Source organism: Salmo salar, chromosome ssa01, assembly GCF_905237065.1.
Source record: "Salmo salar chromosome ssa01, Ssal_v3.1, whole genome shotgun sequence".
Lineage (NCBI taxonomy): Eukaryota > Metazoa > Chordata > Actinopteri > Salmoniformes > Salmonidae > Salmo > Salmo salar.
The window spans coordinates 51,693,006-51,711,721 of NC_059442.1; the positions used below are offsets into that span (position 1 = coordinate 51,693,006).

The following is an 18,716-nucleotide window of genomic DNA, read 5'->3' on the forward strand; positions in this document are numbered from 1 at the left end:
GGGAAAGGAAGTACATTTATACACAGTACATACTGTACACAACTGCATGCAAGGGCATTTATGATTTAAAAACAACTGTGAACTGTCAGATAGATAGTACAAACAGCTAAATAACTGAATACACATACACACACAAATAGAGCGTTTTTACACTGACTAGACTGATTTAAACTAATCTAGTGTAAAAAGGCTAACAATACACAGTAGATGGAACACAGGCCGTGTGGTCTACTACTGCCTGGACAGTACATTCAAAGCCTCTCTGTCGTGCTTGGTTGTTGTAATCCATGCACTTGAGCACCATCTAGTGGCTCATATCTAGCTACAGTACTGCATCTTTCGTTCAGGAAGAACTTGGACTTGCCTGTACATAAATATATACATTTTAAAACATGAGCACAGCTTCCAATCCATTGTGTATGGATTAGTTCATGCGAAATGTTATGTTTTGCATTCATGTTCAATATCAAACAGTTAAAGTGAATTCGCAGTGTAGTTTTCTATTAGTCTCACTCTTAGTTTCGCTAAGCAATCAAGTGCTCAATTTACTGACCCATTTTCAATTCTATCAAGGCAATGGTAAGTAAGAAAGGAGAGTCAATGCAGTAATAAGGTCATTATAAACAAGGGATTATAGATGATTAGTAAAGTCAGGAAGTGGAGCCATGATTGCAATTGAGTACCTGTGGTTTTCATCTGTCTAGGATCATAGAATTCAGGGAATATGTAGGTGGGGCGGTATGGGTTTTCCTCAACAGGTTCTGAGCGAGGCGACGGAGACACAAAACACACACAGCGTGACAGCAATGAACACACTCACAGACTCACAAAGACAACGGCTTGACAGAAACAACTGATATCAAGTCAAACACACGAGAACAGTGAGTTTGATTTTCATTATGATCCCCTTACCTGGAATTCTGTGTATTTGTTTGAACATGTTCTTGTACCAGTCCTTGGACTTCTCTGTGTTCTGAAAAGAACATAGTCATGGTTTTTGCCATATCTAAAAATAAACAGGGGTTCTGACAAATATATGGGTAAGAGTGGATTGGCAGTCAGGCATATTGATTTTCAACACTGTATTCCAATAGCTGCGGGAAGTAGGGGTGCTGATAAATCAGAATAAAAAACGTAAAAAAATATCACAAAAGTACTATACTGGGCATTTATTACTCCTGTATGAGCGGACCAAAATAGCCATCAGCAGCACGGGTAGAACCCCCCAGCCCTAAATATCTTCCTGTGGCCATGTGTACTTCTCAGCATCAAATTAAACATTCCCTGTGAAGATTATTTTAAAAAGGTACAAAGTAGATTACAATGTTTTTGGGCGTCATACACAACTCATAACATCTGGACTGTACATAGGTTTGTGTTCTTACCCGTACTGGCAGGTTGGGCTGGTTCAGTGGGCCCAAGACAGGGGATTGTGAGAACCTCATCCTCTTGCCGTCCATATCTGGGTGTTGGCTCTGTTCTCTCTCTGCCCCAACTACAGGTCCTGGATCAGACAATTTGTCCCTCTCTGGAGTGGGGTCTGAAAAAGCCAACATTGCTGTGTCAAAGGGAAGAGAAGCCCTACAGTGGGTTCTACTAGTAAAAATGGGTTTCGATGAGTAAATGCACTGTACTATAGGTCTACATAAATGGTGGGCAACTAGTTTACCCCATATAATCCACATACTATGCAAATGATATACAGTAATTTCAATGGTGAAACATGATTATGAACAGATTACCATAATTTCCGGACTATTGAGCGCACCTGAATATAAGCCGCACCCACTGAATTAATATTTTTTTAATATTTTCAACATAAATAAGCCGCACGTGTCTATAAGCCGCAGGTGCCTACCGGTACATTGAAACAAATGAACTTTACACAGGCTTTAACGAAACACGGCTTGTAACAAAAATAAATAGGCTTTAACGAAACACGGTTTGTAACAAAAATAAAAAATTAGCAGTAAGCTTTAGTTGTCTTATTGCACTGAGTCAATTCTTCACGCTGCTGTTTCCAACGTCTTATCATCCACTCATTAAGACCAAGCTCCCGTGCAGCAGCTCTATTTCCTTTTCCAACAGCCAGATCAATCGCCTTCAACTTGAAAGCTGCATCATATGCATTTCTCCGTGTCTTTGCCATGATGAGGGTGACAAAATGACTACCGTAATCAGAATGATGGGAAGTTTGAGCGTGCTCGATTTAATCTAAACAGTAAACAAAAAAGCTGTTTGACCTTAACCCGTTCGGCAATTTCATTGGTCTAATGAAAGCTTCATGCCGCCAAAAAACTGAGCACGTCACAGAATCCATATATTAGCCGCGTCATTGTTTAAGCCGCGAGGTTCAAAGCCTGGGAAAAAAGTTGCGGCTTATAGTCCGGAAATTACGGTACACACAAAAACCACGGCAATGAAAATACTTAGTTTGAGATACCAAATTATATATAAAAGTAATTTATCAATAAGATATCATTGAGTACTCTCCATCCGTGAGATAAAAAAAAATCCAATATCTCAGAGCAGGAGCATGAAAACTTGGCGCATTGGGCCGACGGCAAACATATTCAGCATGCCGTGTCAATATTCAGCATGCTGTGTCAATATTCAGCATGCTGTGTCAATATTCAGCATGCTGTGTCAACTGCAAAAAGCATCCCAGACACGTGAATGCACAAAAAACAATGCAGCAATGTCTGACAACTAAACAGATACTGATAACAAAACTGCTATTGGCACACAAAGTGAAGGACACGGAAGCATTGTTGTACCTGATTGATCTGATGTTCCATACTTTTGATTTAAAAAAAGCTTTCAGTGTCAGAACTGTCCATTTAAACAAATCAATGGAGTCCATACTTCCCAGTGTGGTCAACTGTTTGCATGGCAATTTCACCCATAACCCACATACAGTACTACCCAGAATCAGGGGTGCTTACCTCTGTTGTGTTGTAGCAGAACTATGGTTGGGTTGACAGTTTTGGCGGTGGATGGGTAGGCAGAGGGAGCCTTTGTTGATGTAATATGGTTCTGAATGTCAAAGGCAAGAAACTGGTGTTCTTCTGTGCTCACAGGAGAACTTCCCTGGAAATAAGTGAATAAAACTCGTAAGTGATGCTGTTCATCTTTATTAATGAACTTGTAAGTGATGCTGTTCCTCTCTTATAGAAGTTTTGGATAATAACAATAAACTAAGTAAAAGGCCAAGAAGTTGCATATTAATACAGTCTGGTTTTGCAAAGAAATAATAACTTCAATTGACTCGCAACAGCAAAAATACACCAAATATAGCTATTTCTATCACAATTAAATCTGGTTTTAATCACATTAAACAAGCATAGCATTATCCAATTTACAGTATTATCCCATAAATGCCAAAAAATAGGGGAAATTAACAAAAGCTTATTCAGTGATTAGATAATACATACCTGGGGTTGAGTTCTGTTGACTGTAGGTAAATCAGCTGTGATGTCGTGGAAGCATCCCTCAGCCAATCCCGTTAGAGAGCTGTCTCCATTGATCTGGCCAATCCAACTACCTGAAATGATCCCAAAACAATCTCATTTTGGCCTGCGAATAGCAGTGCGAGACGATCCTCTCAGAAACCTAACAATACTGAAAGATACACAAACTACTGTACTCTTGGCAATGTTTGTCTTTTGGCGATGAACCTGTTTCAGAGATTAACACCAAACTACAAACATGAAACAATTAATCCTCAATTAAATAAATCACTGGATAATCCTGCAGGGACAAAAAGCTTCCCATAGTGCTTTTCCCGTACATAGATGCCAATAACCCCATCGAGAAATAAAAGAATGATTCTCCCACAATCTGTGAACTTTGTCATCAGAACAAGGCGCCTATTCAGTGGTCTGTAAAGGCCGTTTGTTCCAATGGCCTTTATATTCAGGCTCGCAAATAAAGCATCTCCCCAAAAGCCTTGGCCAGTCTCCAGCCCAGTTCTAACATGCTGAACGCAACAAACAAGTCCACAGTCAAGGCCCTGGTTCCAAAGTGGAGTGTGGGCAGGTCCGAACAAAAGGGGTCTTTGACGAAACGCATGGAAATATGAGCAATCATGGTCAATGATTCTGTGTTGTGCCGGGCAACCAAACATAAATACACTTAAAAAAATGTGTCAAGTTCTCACTTTAATATCAAAACATACTGAAATATGTGTATAAGTGAGCCCAGCTGAACTTCATGAAGTATATAAAACATTTTAAGACTTTTATGAACAGAAAAGCTTGTGAATACAGTGAATTCTTCTCCATATCCATCAAGATCACTATGGAAAACAAGTGACTAAATAGTCATTAATGTTAGTGACTCATACTATGACATAATCAATATATTACAATATGCTATTTTGTTAACGGGAACATTTCCTTCCACTTTTAAATAGTTTGTCTTGTCAGCTATTACTCCAGCTAGACATCAGCTAACTAACCTGACCACTTTCACAGAGCGATGCTAGTGTATCACTCGACTCTGTGTTAGAAAGAAAACTCAACATAATATCAGAGATATTAGATATAATGCACATATGATGTAATATCTAAGGCTTGAGAGCAGCTGTAGCATTCTGTTTGACTTACTTGGTGCTGTTTCGACATTGGGTTCTTTACTGTCGCAGTCCTCGTCGTCTATGTGTACCAGAGTGGCTCTCAGAGTCACGACCCCCTTCCCTTTACACACCCTTGTAGGGTCCAGCTCTATAGACAGATAGACAGGTACATGCCAGGATGTTACCACTAGACTGACTTAACATTGGATGCCCATAGTCACTCATTCTTCAATGCCAAAATGTGTGAGACAACCTCGCAATTCTACACTCTGTTTTGAATCTATTCTCAGTAAGCTTCAAATCACCACAGCTCTATTGCCTCAGGTCCTGAGGGAATCCATGTTACCTCAATCCCCAAATTATAAAAATAGAATGTAAATGTCAAATCCAGACCACCACTAATACTCCCCACATCCATATCATTAATTATCTCCAAACACCATCAGTCTGTCATTATATCCAATTAGTACAACGGTGGCGCAGCGGTCTAAGGCACTGCCTCTCAGTGTTAGAGGCGTCACTACAGACACCCTGGTTCAATTCCAGGCTGTATCACAATCGGCCTGTGATTGGGAGTCCCATAGGGCGACGCACAATTGGCCCTGCGTCGTCCGGGTTTGGCCTTTGTTCTTAACTGATTTGCCTATTTAAATAAAGGTTAAAAAAAGACACTACAGTAGCTTACAGTTGTTTAAAGTGAATGCACATTGTTAGCAAGTGAGTATTGAAAGGATCCTTCTCGGTATATCCAGTGTGTCAGAGGTGTCCTAGTGTACAGGCTGATGAAAGATAAATGAGACGGAGGATTGGAGGGGTGGAGGAGGAGTTAATGAGTGTGTTCACCTGCAGCCGGAATTAGGTCAGGAGAGCCTTTCATGCTTGTCAGAGGGGTGATTCTGACTGCAGACAAACAGCGAGGACCTGAGGAGACCGGAGGAACTACCGAAACAACAGACAGTGTACAAGGTGTAAGCTGGGGACAAATTGTGAAAAGTGAACAGGGGGAATAGGATACAGTTGCATTGGCAGGGAGGGGTGTTAAGTGTATTAACTGTCAAAATCAAGGTAGCCCTTTCCTGCAGTCAATGGCCTCATGGGTGGAATGTTATTAATATTTTTCATAATTTCATAATTCAAAAAATATTATTTCAAAAAACCGAATGAAAATCCGCTGTCTCTATGTCAAACAGTATTGTTATATTTCAATTCAATATTTTGTGATGTATGTATGTGTAATATTGGAAACTCAAAATATAATACACTTCAACTCGATATCTGACATTTTACTGTACAAGTGTCTTCTTTTTTTTAAGCCCATAACCATATACGTGAGGTGTATACTTTGTCTCAAAGTAGATTTGTTTAAGACTACCAAGAATCCCTCTGTGTGACCCTGATTTAACCCACTGCAGTAAACGGTTAACCAGAAAGATGCACTATGTATTTTTTGTTAACAAGAGAGATACCATCCCCTCTCAGAACCTCGCCATTCCATCCCTGGGTGTAAACAAATGTATTTACCTGAACCTCGACCAAGAATGGGGTAAGCCAAATAGTAAACCCCTGTCTTTCTGTATTATACAACAGATTTGGGGGAATTTGGGGCTGATGAGCACTGCAATACTTAACATTGTAAACAGTTATTACATACACAACATTCTCATGAAAGAAAAAACACCCATCATTTGAGACAAATAACATCGAGGTGAAGTGGAGCTGGAAGATTGCAGAAAGGAGCTGATAGTGACAGATCGCTGTAACAATGACCTTTGGAAACATAAAGGACAGTGGACCACTGTACTTTTGACAACAGAGAACAGAACTACAAGTGTACAGTAACAGATGTTACAGACAATTATTGTTTAACTATTTAAAAAGATGTGTAGGCTACATCACATACAGAATGGTGATGAAATCTTGCATCTTACCATGCAACTTTCCCTCTGATGAGTAGACAGCATTTGTGTGTCCCGTTTCCCTTAAACTGTCAATGCCTCAAATGCATGCCCACTCTAACATGTAGCCTACTGTATGTTAGCCCTCCCTCATAAAATAGCACTTTTGTTTTTGTTCATTGCTTTTGCTTGTTTCTTAATGCTTACTTGATTGACTAGAATGTATGGTTAGTGTTGTAACATACGATAGGCATATTTCTGGTGTGATTATGCTGCTTCAATTATCAAAATGAACTTGATCATTACACTCAACCAAATGAACAGGCATTGTGATCAAAGATAGGATTGAAGACCCTAAACATCACTAAAGCCTTCTGGGACCACAGAACTGAGCTATGCAGTATAATGAGAGATATGAGAAAAATAAGGGGATGAAACTTACTGTAGGATTGTTCAAATCTCACACTGCCCTCTGTTGGACAGCCCTGGAACAAAAGAAAGTCAGAGGGAGAGTTATTGTAGAGGAAAGCAGACTTGAGCAAAATGCATTAATTTACAGCATAGTAGTCATTTTTTTTTTAATGGGCCATCATGGGAGACCAGGAAGTGTGAGCAGCAGTTTGTTTCTAGGCAGGAATAGGCTGGGATATAGTCGAAACTGACAGTAATCAGGGACGGTGGAAAACATTTGTTTTGACCGGGGGGTGTGGGACCTCCTATGTGCGCACGCACAATTTATTTATGAGCATAATAGTAAAGGCATGTCATTTAGCTGTAAATGTATTACCTTTTAATATGGTATGAACACAGCCAGGCATGATGTTTTCATCTGATTGTCAAACAAATCACTTAAAAAAATAGGCTACCTGTGCACGTTTTATACACTATATGGTCATGTTACCCTGCTCAGAAGTTGCATGCATCTGACAGATCGCTATAACATACTGTATGATGTGGTTAACAGATACGTAAAAATACCTATCCAGGCGTTGTAAGTATCTTGGCATGCGTCAGAGGAAAGGGCAGAGGAAAGCACATTATAATTGACTGATGTGGACGTATTCATACCACTTCACTTTTTCCACATTTTGTTACGTTATAGCCTTATTCTAAAATGTATTAAATTAAATGTTTTCCTCATCAATCTACACACACTACCCCATAATGACAAAGCAAAAAACGTTTTTTTAGAAATGTTCACAAACGTATTAAAAACAGAAATATCACATTTACAAAAGTATTCAGACCCTTTCCTCAGGACTTTGTTGAAGCACCTTTGACAGCGATTACTGCCTCAATTCTTCTTGGGTATGACGCTACAAGCTTGGCACACCTATATTTGTGGAGTTTCTCCCATTCTTCTCTGCAGATCCTCTCAAGCTCTGTCAGGTTGGATGGGGAGCATCGCTGCACAGCTACTTTCAGGTCTCTCCAGAGATGTTCGATCGGGTTCAAGTCTGGGCTCTGGCTGGGCCATTCAAAGACATTCAGAGACTTGTCCCAAAGCCACTCCTGTGCTGTCTTGGCTGTGTGCTTAGAGTCATTGTCCTGTTGAAAGGTGAACCTTCGCCCCAGTCTGAGGTCCTGAGAGCTCTGGAGCAGGTTTTCATCAAGGACCTCTCTGTACTTTGCTCCATATATCTTTCCCCTGATCCTGACTAGTTTCCTAGTATCTGCCACTGAAAAACATCCCCACAGCATGACGCTACCACCACCATGCTTCAACATAGGGATGGCACCAGGTTTCCTCCAGATGTGACGCTTGGCATTCAGGCCAAAAAGTTCAACCTTGGTTTCATCAGACTAGAGAATCTTGTTTCTTATGGTCTGAGAGTCCTTTAGGTGCGAGCTGTCATGTGCCTTTTACAGAGGAGTGGCTTCCGTCTGGCCACTCTACCATAAAGGCCTGATTGGTGGAGTGCTGCAGAGATGGTTGTCCTTCTGGAAGATTCTCCCATTTCCACAGAGGAACTCTGGAGTTCTGTCAGAGTGACCATCGGGTTCTTGGTCACCTCCCTGGCTAAGGCCATTCTCCTCCGATTGCTCAGTTTGGCTAGGTGGCCAATTCTAGGGAAAGTCCTGGTGGTTCAAAACTTCTTCCATTTAAGAATGATGGAGACCACTGTGTTCTTGGGGACCTTCAATGCTGCAGACATGTTTTGGTACGCTTCCCCAGATCTGTGCCTCGACACAATCCTGTCTCGGAGCTCTACGGACAATTCCTTCAACCTCATGGCTTGGTTTTTGCTCTGACATGTACTGTCAACTGTGAGGCCTTATATAGACAGGTGTGTGCCTTTCCAAAACATGTCCAATCAATTGAATCTACCACAAGTGGACTCCAATCAAGTTGTAGAAACATCTCAAGGATCATCAATGGAAACAGGATGCACCTGAGCTCAATTTCGAGTCTCATAGCAAAAGGTCTGAATACTTATGTAAATAAGGTATTTCTGTTTTATTTTTTTTATAAATTTGCAAACATTTCCAAAAACCTGTTTTTTATATATATTTCCAAATTACACACGTTTGACGGTTTTCAAGGAAAAGGAAATGAAAAGCTGTGAAAACGCTTTTCATAAAAATGCATTTTTTATGTGGTAGAAATATGTGCTTGAAATACGCTACTATCGCTGACAAAGTCTTGAGTGTCCAAATATGTATTTTTACTTCCGCCGTATTTGACAGTAATGCATTTGAACATGAAAAAGATGACATTGTATAGGCCTACATGGATGGATCAAGTAATCATATTTGAACTAACATTTTCATTAATCACTTTAACACACTGATCTGTAGTCCTATCTGTGCTGCTTTCACTGATGCATAAAATAGCTGCATCCAGCTTATGAAAGAAAGGCCACCCCTATGGTTGTGCTACATGCTGAAACAGGATCTAACACGTCCCGATTCTGAGTTACTTTAAGTGGAACAAGAGAGACCCAGAACACATCAATTAAAACACATTAACAGAACAAATGAGCAGCCTAGGAAGGTATGTAAGGGTATTCACCTCATTAGTCATTAGTGGTATGATTATGTACACAAACAATACCAGTGTCATGACTCTCGAGACAAATTACTCCCGCTCTCACTCGAGACCCCATTCAGGGCCAGCTCAATGGGCCAGCTCGATCAAGAAACAAGCCCTCAGGCTTTGTCTATAGACTCTGATACAAATGTTACAAAGCAAAAGGTCAAAAACATCGCAATAGCCAATTCCACTCAAACCCCGAATAGTCGATATGACACATCACGTAGTTGCGAACAACCACTCCACTTTGTGGGGAATATGACCATAAAACGCAACTCAAACAGCCCATACTGTACGAGGCCGCCAGAACAGGAAACAAATCTAGTTGTAAACCTCCCCATGAGAACAGAGAGGAGAGGACAGGCCCCTCACCGTGGATAACCTTAGAATACATCTGAGATATCACTGAGGTGTACCACACTGGTTGTAAAAGAAGTCCAGTGGACTTTCCACCTCCAAAACAAATGGCAACAATAATCATTCCTTGCCATGTGTAATCTCAAGTACAATGCAACTAGTAAAATGCTCTAATCATGTATTCCGGTAGGATAACATTTCCCTTTGGGTACCAGTACCAATGCCATCAACAGTCAGTCCAGCCAAACTCAGTAAGAAGGTTAGAGACCTAACAAGTCAAATTGCCCTTGATAACAGCGACAGAGGAGATAGTAGTCACTCAGGTTGCAACATGTGGAAGGGAATCTCCAGAACACTATTCTGATGGTTAACACATATGCCACTAATAAATAGAACCCTCCATTCAGGAGAAGTCATGAACCATGATCATACCGGGTACGACTGGTTCAGTGCTTATAGAGTACTTCCGTTGTGAGGTTAGCTCCTCCGTGGATAACATAGCTATGAAATAGACTCCATACCTATCGCCACTGCAATGGTGTAAGACAGTGACTTGCAGTAAAACCACTACAGGTCCCCTTTGCATATGGTTTCAGGTCGACACTGATTCTCACTGACCTCCAGGCACTAACATGAAAATTATCAGACGATGTCAGACTCATTCTGAACAGGTTGCAGTCTACCAGGATACTTGGTGTTCTTTCCCTTGGAATGTGCGCTTGTGTAAGAACAAACACACTGTACAACGGAACATTTAAATTAGGATTTATGCTAGGATCACTTAAGGGTTCGAGCAAAATACCAGCCTTGGTAAAGTTGAAAATGTACCCTGAGGCCTTTGACTCTACAGCTACCGTACTCACCAGTTTCTACCCAGAGGTCCATAGGTCATCCCCGTAGACTGTCTGAAGCTGGTGCCTTACAGCTGTAGACTTATCATGTAGTTATCAACTAAGTATAGTGCCCTAAGCAACACACCGCTAAGTAGGAATGCCCAAGATATGACATTAGACACAATGCAATGACAGAGTCCTTTAGCCAAGACCATGGACGTATATGGAATACAGTCCAATTAGATGATTAACTCTTACATCTAGACGTTCCGCTAGCGGAACACCTGCTCCAATATCCAATGATAGGTGTGGCGCAAATTACAAATTCCTAAAAAATCCAAAAACGTCCATTTTTCAAACATATTTCAAACAAATAGCGGCGTTTTGTTCGTGCGTTGGAATATTATCACTTTTTTACGAGAAAAATGGCATAAAAATTGATTTTAAACAGCGGTTGACATGCTTCGAAGTACGGTAATGGAATATTTAGAATTTTTTTGTCACGAAACGCGTCAGGCGCGTAACCCTTCTTTACCCTTTCGGATAGTGTCTTGAACGCACGAACAAAACTGAGGATATTTGAACATAACTATGGATTATTTTGAACCAAACCAACATTTGTTATTGAAGTAGAAGTCCTGGGAGTGCATTCTGACGAAGAACAGCAAAGGTAATAACATTTTTCTTATAGTAAATCTGACTTTGGTGAGGGCTAAACTTGGTGGGTGTCTAAATAGCTAGCCCTGTGATGCTGGGCTATCTACTCAGAATATTGCAAAATGTGCTTTCACCGAAAAGCTATTTTAAAATCGGACATAGCGAGTGCATAAAGGTGTTCTGTATCTATAATTCTTAAAATAATTGTTATGTTTTTTGTGAACGTTTATCGTGAGTAATTTAGTAAATTCACCGGAAGTTTGCTAGTTCTGAACGTCACATGCTAATGTAAAAGGCTGGTTTTTGATATAAATATGAACTTGATTGAACAAAACATGCATGTATTGTATAACATAATGTCCTAGGATTGTCATCTGATGAAGATCATCAAAGGTTAGTGCTGCATTTAGCTGTGGTTTGGGTTTATGTGACATTATATGCTAGCTTGAAAAATGGGTGTCTGATTATTTCTGGCTGGGTACTCTGCTGACATAATCTAATGTTTTGCTTTCGTTGTAAAGCCTTTTTGAAATCGGACAGTGTGGTTAGATTAACGAGAGTCTTGTCTTTAAAATGGTGTAAAATAGTCATATGTTTGAGAAATTGAAGTAATAGCATTTCTAAGGTATTTGAATATCGCGCCACGGGATTACACTGGCTGTTGCGTAGGTGGGACGATTTCGTCCCACCTAGCCCAGAGAGGTTAATCCAACCGCGGTGTCAGATTTCAAAAAGGCTTTACGGCGAAAGCATACCATACGATTATCTGAGGACAGCGCCCAGCACACAAAACATTACATACAGTTACCAGCCAAGTAGATTAGTCACAAAAGTCAGAAATAGCAATAAAATTAATCACTTACCTTTGATGATCTTCGTATGGTTGCACTCACAAGACTCCCAGTTACACAATAAATGTTTGTTTTGTTCGATAAAGTCCCTCTTTATATCCAAAAACCTCTGTTTCGTTGGCGCGTTTTGTTCAGTAATCCAATGGCTAAAAGGCAGTCACAACAGGCAGACAAAAATTCCAAATAGTACCGGTAATCCTCAGTTTGTTTTTAGCCTAAATAATCGATAATATTTCAACCGGACAATAGCGTCGTCAATATAAAAGAAAAACAAGAAAGGCGCACTCTCGGTCGCACGCAGGAAACAGCTCTGGGGACATCCCACTATCCACTCACTCAAAGTGGTCATTCAGCCTCATTTTTCAGAATAAAAGCCTGAAACAATGTCTAAAGACTGTTCACAACTAGTGGAAGCCATAGGGAACGGAATCTGGGTCCTCTCTCTTTAAATGGTGGATAAGCTTTCATTGGAAAAACAGCCATTTCAAAATAATGGCATTTCCTGGATGGATTTTCCTCAGATTTTCGCCTGCCATATCAGTTCTGTTATACTCACAGACATTATTTTAACAGTTTTGGAAACTTTAGAGTGTTCTCTATCCAGATCTACCAATTATATGCATATCCTAGCTTCTGGGCCTGAGTAGCAGGCAGTTTACTTTGGGCACGCTTTTCATCCGGAGGTGAAAATAGTGCCCCCTACCCTAGTGAGGTTAAACAACTCTTCCCGTGGTGCCCCAAATTCTTAATGAGTTAATTGTTACATGATTAATTTAATCGAGTAACAATTAAACATAGTGTGGCAAAGAATGGCCGACTGCCAAAACTACAATTTCCAGAAGCAAGGGGAACCCTCAGAAGGTGGAGCCGACCCACAAATAAAGGGTCAAGACAAACCAGGAAGGGAGAGAGAGGGCTGGAAGGATCTATGAACCAAAGAGAAAGAGACAATCTATATTGGCTGGATTTACCATGTATGAGCTGGACTGGTTTGGACTTACCTGTTGGCGTTTAGACCTGGACCTACCGAGAACCAGATTTGTGTACCGAACCCTGCTATCCTTGACCTTGCCTGTGGCCTGGGTGGACCAGGATGGAGAAACAAACACACAGGTACTGTCATGTTCGAAAGAACTTTAATTCTGGGCTGATTTTGGTGACAGTTTCCCACTTAATTTGTGACAAACGCTCCTAACCTTGAAGAGGTTTGCCACAATAGTTAGGTTGATTTGATAAATAACAGTCATCAGATTAATGATAGTCACGTCACGACACCAGAGTGATGCGTATTACCGCTCAATACAGTGCTGCTATTGCTATTCAATGCACAAAGAGTAAGGGAATACATCAGACCGAGTCCTTGTGCGACAGCTAAATGTGTCCTCCAGGAATGGTGCACAATACACTAAGAAAAGAGGGTTCCTCAACGGTTCTTTGGGAAGGGTGAAGGTTCTATGTGGAGCCATAATAACTCAAATAACCCTTTGAGCCTTTCAATAGTTCTTTGCGGTTCAGAAAAGGGTTCTTTCCTCTTTTAGTGAGAATTCAAATGTAGGGGCGGGCTACATTATAATATTTTGGGGCATGGTTTGCAAACAGCTCTTTTTGTGCAACCGAGTGTCATTCAAGTTGATCTGTTATGTTTTGTCATTACATGTTAAATAAAGGTTAAATAAAAAATATATAATATACCCAGGAATAGATATTGTGGATCTAAATGTTTTTCCTCATAATCCTGGACCATCATCTTATTACCTTTGCAATCGCCACAAATAATTTGCTAAGACCCCAACCAATGAACCCAAAGATTCCTAGATGCCCTTCCAGACTCCCTTCACCTACCCAAGAACATCGGAGTACAAAAATCACCTAACCGAGGGCCTAAACATAACTTTGCGTAATAACCTAGATGCAGTTGCAACGCCAAAAAATTAAATAAATTAAATGGTCACAAGAAATGAGCTCTCCCTTCCAACAGGACCCTAAGCACACAGCCAAGACAACGCAGGAGTGGCTTTGGGACAAATCTCTGAATGTCCTTGAGTGGCCCAGCCAGAGCCCAGACATGGACATGATCAATCATCTCTAGAGAGACCTGAAAATAGCTGTGCAGCAATGCTTCCCATCTAACCTGACAGAGCTTGAGAGGATCTTCAGAGAAGAATGGGAGAAACTCCCCAAATACAGGTGTGTCAAGCTTGTAGCGTCATAACCAAGAAGACTCGATGCTGTAATCGCTGCCAAAGGTGCTTCAAGAAAGTACTGAGTAAAGGGTCTGAATACTTATGTAAATGTGATATTTCCTTTTTTTAATATAAATTAGCAAAAAAATCTAAACCCGTTTTTGCATTGTCATTATGGGAAATTGTGTGTAGATTGAGGAAATAAAACAATGTAATCAATTTTAGAATATGACAGTAACGTTAAAAAAAAGTCAAGGGGTCTGAATAGTTTCCGAAGGCACTGTATATGCATTTTTTACTTAAACAGATATGCTAGTTCTAGGTCCCAAGAAACAATGAGAAACTGACAATCAATCTTGATGCTTGTACAGTCGTCTCAAATAAAACTTTGAAGGACCTCGGCATTACTCTAGACCCTGATCTCTCTTTTAGCAAGCATAAACAATATTTCAAGAGCAGCCCTTTTCCATCTTCGTTAACATTACAAAAACCTTAAACTGTTTGTACAAAAATTATACAGAAAAACAAATCCATGTTTTTATCACTTAGAATAGACTATGGCAATGCTCTACTCTCGGACTAACCGAATAAGGCACAAGGTAAACTTCAGCTACTGCTAAATACGGCAGCTAGAATCTTGAATAGAACCAAAAATGTTTATTATATTACTCCAGTGCTAGCCTATGGCTTCCTGTTGAGGCTAGGGCTGATTTCCAGGTTTCACTGCTAACCTACAACATTACATGGACTTGCTCTTACCCATCTCGCCGATTTGGTCCTGCTGTACACACTAACGCGTACGCTACAGTCACAACACGCAGACCTCCTTACTGTTCCTAGAATTCTAAGCAAACAGCTTGAAGCAGGGCTTTCTCCTATAGAGCTACATTTTATGAGATAGTCTGCCAATCCATGTGAGAGACGCAGACTCGGTCTCAACCTTTAAGTCTTTACTAAAGACTCCTCTCTTCAGACGGTCCTATGATTGAGTGTAGTCTAACCCAGGGGTGCGAAGTTGAATGGCAAGGCACTGGAGTGACGAACCACCCTTGCTGTCTCTGCCTGGATGGCTCCCCTCTCTCCACTGGGATTCTCTGGCTCTGAAGATGTTACCGGGGATGAGTCACATGGCTTGCTCACTATCTCCCATTCTTCCTGTCCTCAGGCTTGAGCGGTGGCGAAGCCTTTGTGGGCAATACTCAGCCTTGTCTCAGGGTAGTAAGATTAGTGGTCTGTGTGGCGGCTGGTGTGGGGGCTGTGCTTTGGCAAAGTAGGTGGAGTTATATCCTGCCTGATTGGCCCTGGACTGAGGACTACCTAGCCTGGCGACTCCCCATCCCCAGTCCACCTGGTTGTGCTGCTGATCCAGTTTCTGCTGTTCTGCCTATGGAATCCCTGCACCTTCTGTCTTGACCTCTGAATGCTTGGCTATGAAAAGCCAAAGGACATTTACTACTGAGGTGCAGGAACATTTGAACATCTTGAAGAATTATCTGGCCTTAATGGCCATGTACTCTTATAATCGCCACCTGGCAAAGCCAGAACAGGACTGGCCCCCCCTCAGAGCCTGGTTCCTGTCTAAGTTTCTTCCGAGGTTCCTGCCTTTCTAGGGAGTTTTTCCTAGCCACCATGCTTCTACATCTGCATTGCTTACTCTTTGGGGTATTAGGCTTGGTTTCTGTATAAGCACTTTGTGACAACTGCTGATGTAAAAAGGGCTTTATATATACATTTGACTGATTGATTGATTCAACATATAATAATAACAACCTATGGAATTTTAACAATATAATATGACTAACCAGAATAAAAAAAAAACCCTGCATGGTTATTGAAAAGGTTCTTTATTGAACCTTTGAGATTAAGGAAGATAAACCCAGCAAAAAAAGAAACATTCCTTTTTCAGGACCCTGTCTTTCAAAGATAATTCTTAAAAATCCTAATAACTTCAGAGGTCTTCATTGTAAAGGGTTTAAACACTGTTTCCCATGCTTGTTCAATGAACCACAAACAATTAATGAACATGCACCCGTGGAACGGTCTTACAGATGGTAGGCAATTAAGGTCACAGTTATGAAAACTTAGGACACTAAAAAGGCCTTTCTACTGACGCTGAAAAACAACAAAAGAAAGATGCCCAGGGTCTCTGCTCATCTGTGCGAATGTGCCTTAGGCATGCTGCAAGGAGGCATGAGGACTGCAGATGTGGCCAGGGCAATAAATTGCAATGTCCGTACTGTGAGACACCTAAAACAGCGCTACAGGGAGACAGGATGGACAGCTGATCGTCCTTGCAGTGGCAGACCACGTGTAACAACACCTGCACAGGATCGGTACATCCGAACATCACACAGGTACAGGATGGCAATAACAACTGCCCGAATTACACCAGGAACACACAATCCCTCCATCAGTGCTCAGACTGTCCGCAATAGGAAGAGAGAGGCTGGACTGAGGGCTTGTAGGCCTGTTGTAAGACAGGACCTCACCAGACGTCACCGGCAACAACATCGCCTATGGGCACAAACCCACCGTCGCTGGACTAGACAGGACTGGCAAAAAAGTGCTCATCACTGACGAGTCGTGGTTTTGTCTCACTAGGGGCGATGGTCGGATTCGCGTTTATCGTCAAATGAATGAGCGTTACACCGAGGCCTGTACTCTGGAGCGGGATCGATTTGGAGGTGGAGGGTCTGTCATGGTCTGGGGCGGTGTGTCACAGCATCATCGGACTGAGCTTGTTGTCAATGCAGGCAATCTCAACGCTGAGTGTTACAGGGAAGACATCCTCCTCCCTCATGTGGTACCCTTCCTGCAGGCTCATCCTGACATGACCCTCCAGCATGACAATGCCACCAGTCATACTGCTCGTTCTGTGCGTGATTTCCTGCAAGACAGGAATGTCAGTGTTCTGCCATGGCCAGCTGAAGAGCCCAGATCTCAATAACCTTGAGCACGTCTGGGACCTGTTGGATTGGAGGGTGAGGGCTAGGGCCATTTCCCACCCAGAAATGTCCGGGAACTTGCAGGTGCCTTGGTGGAAGAGTGGGGTAACATCTCACAGCAAGAACTGGCAAATCTGGTGCAGTCCATGAGGAGGAGATGCACTGCCGTACTTAATGCAGCTGGTAGCCACACCAGATACTGACTGTTACTTTTGATTTTGACCCCCACCCCTGTTCAGGGACACATTATTCCATTTCTGTTAGTCACATGTCTGTGGAACTTGTTCAGTTTATGTCTCAGTTGTTGAATCTTGTTATGTTCAAACAAATATTTATACATGTTAAGTTTGCTTAAAATAAACACAGTTGACAGTGAGAGGACGTTTCTTTTTTTGCTGAGTTTAGAACCATTCTCCATTAAGGTTCTGTAAAGAACCATTCAAAAGGGTTCTATTTGCCCCAAAAAGGGTTGTAACCATAGCGTAACTGTTTTTAGGTGCTATATAGAACCTATAATTAATGGTTCTTCATAGAAAATTAGGAAATGGTTCTTAATATCACAAAGAAGGTTCAATTTAGAACCTTATGAGCATGGCTCTTTTATAGAACCTTTCAAAAAAAGGTTCTATATAGCACCAAAAAGGGATCCGCTATGGTTAAAATCCAAAGAACCCTTATTTGGCACTATCTATCTATCTATCTATCTATCTATCTATCTATCTATCTATCTATCTATCTATCTATCTATCTATCTATCTATCTATCTATCTATCTATCTATCTATCTATCTATCTATCTATCTATCTATCTAAAATCTGTAGAAAGAGAAGAGAGGGAGAACAGGACATATGTTAATCTGAGCTGCATCAGTGGAGCATGCAGCAACAAGGCCACATAAAAAGAGGCAGTGAAACACTTCCAGGTTGTCCTCCAATGTACATCACCAAGAGGACTGATTTAAGAGGCACTCAGAACACTCCCATTTATATTGTCCACTGCAGAAAAGGTTGGAATTGAGTTAAGATGCAAACAGAGAAACATTTGCTCTCTTTCTCCCACACGCTTGCACGCAAACCTACGCGCACTGTACACAAACAGACACACACAGTTGGGGTTCGATGACATCCTCCTGAAATTAGGGTAAGTGTTTTAAAACACTGAATCATAAATCTCCCTAGCAGACAAAAGAGAAGACGTGAGAGCTAACAGCTAGGTAAACACATCAGTCCAGAGATCGCTTTAGTCCTTATTAGGAAGAGGGATGCCTCCGAACAGAGAACGTCAGTAGTCGAGAGAGAGAGAGAGAGAGAGAGAGAGAGATCTAAGCACATCTGTGCAGGGACAGCCAGCAGTGCTCAGGCCAAGATAAACAGGAGACTGAGATA

The 18,716-nt window shown here is 41.3% G+C and overlaps 1 protein-coding gene across 13 annotated transcripts in view; it reads right to left on the minus strand.

Annotated features, from left to right (window-relative positions):
• The window catches only part of sorbs1 (sorbin and SH3 domain containing 1), a 79,503-nt gene that overhangs the window by 38,563 nt on the left and 22,224 nt on the right, over positions 1-18,716 (minus strand). For 7 of the 13 annotated variants that reach the window (XM_045719243.1, XM_045719259.1, XM_014199432.2 and 4 more), the window contains exons 2-9: positions 6,914-6,956; positions 5,420-5,515; positions 4,608-4,724; positions 3,435-3,544; positions 2,946-3,090; positions 1,386-1,540; positions 913-973; positions 684-761 (exon numbers count right to left, since the gene is read on the minus strand). In XM_045719243.1, the coding sequence (XP_045575199.1) occupies positions 684-761; positions 913-973; positions 1,386-1,540; positions 2,946-3,090; positions 3,435-3,544; positions 4,608-4,724; positions 5,420-5,453 (700 nt within the window). In that variant the 5' untranslated portion in view covers positions 5,454-5,515; positions 6,914-6,956. The remainder of the gene's footprint in view (positions 1-683; positions 762-912; positions 974-1,385; positions 1,541-2,945; positions 3,091-3,434; positions 3,545-4,607; positions 4,725-5,419; positions 5,516-6,913; positions 6,957-18,716) is intronic. The other 6 variants (XM_045719288.1, XM_045719249.1, XM_045719315.1 and 3 more) reach the window with 4 other exon arrangements.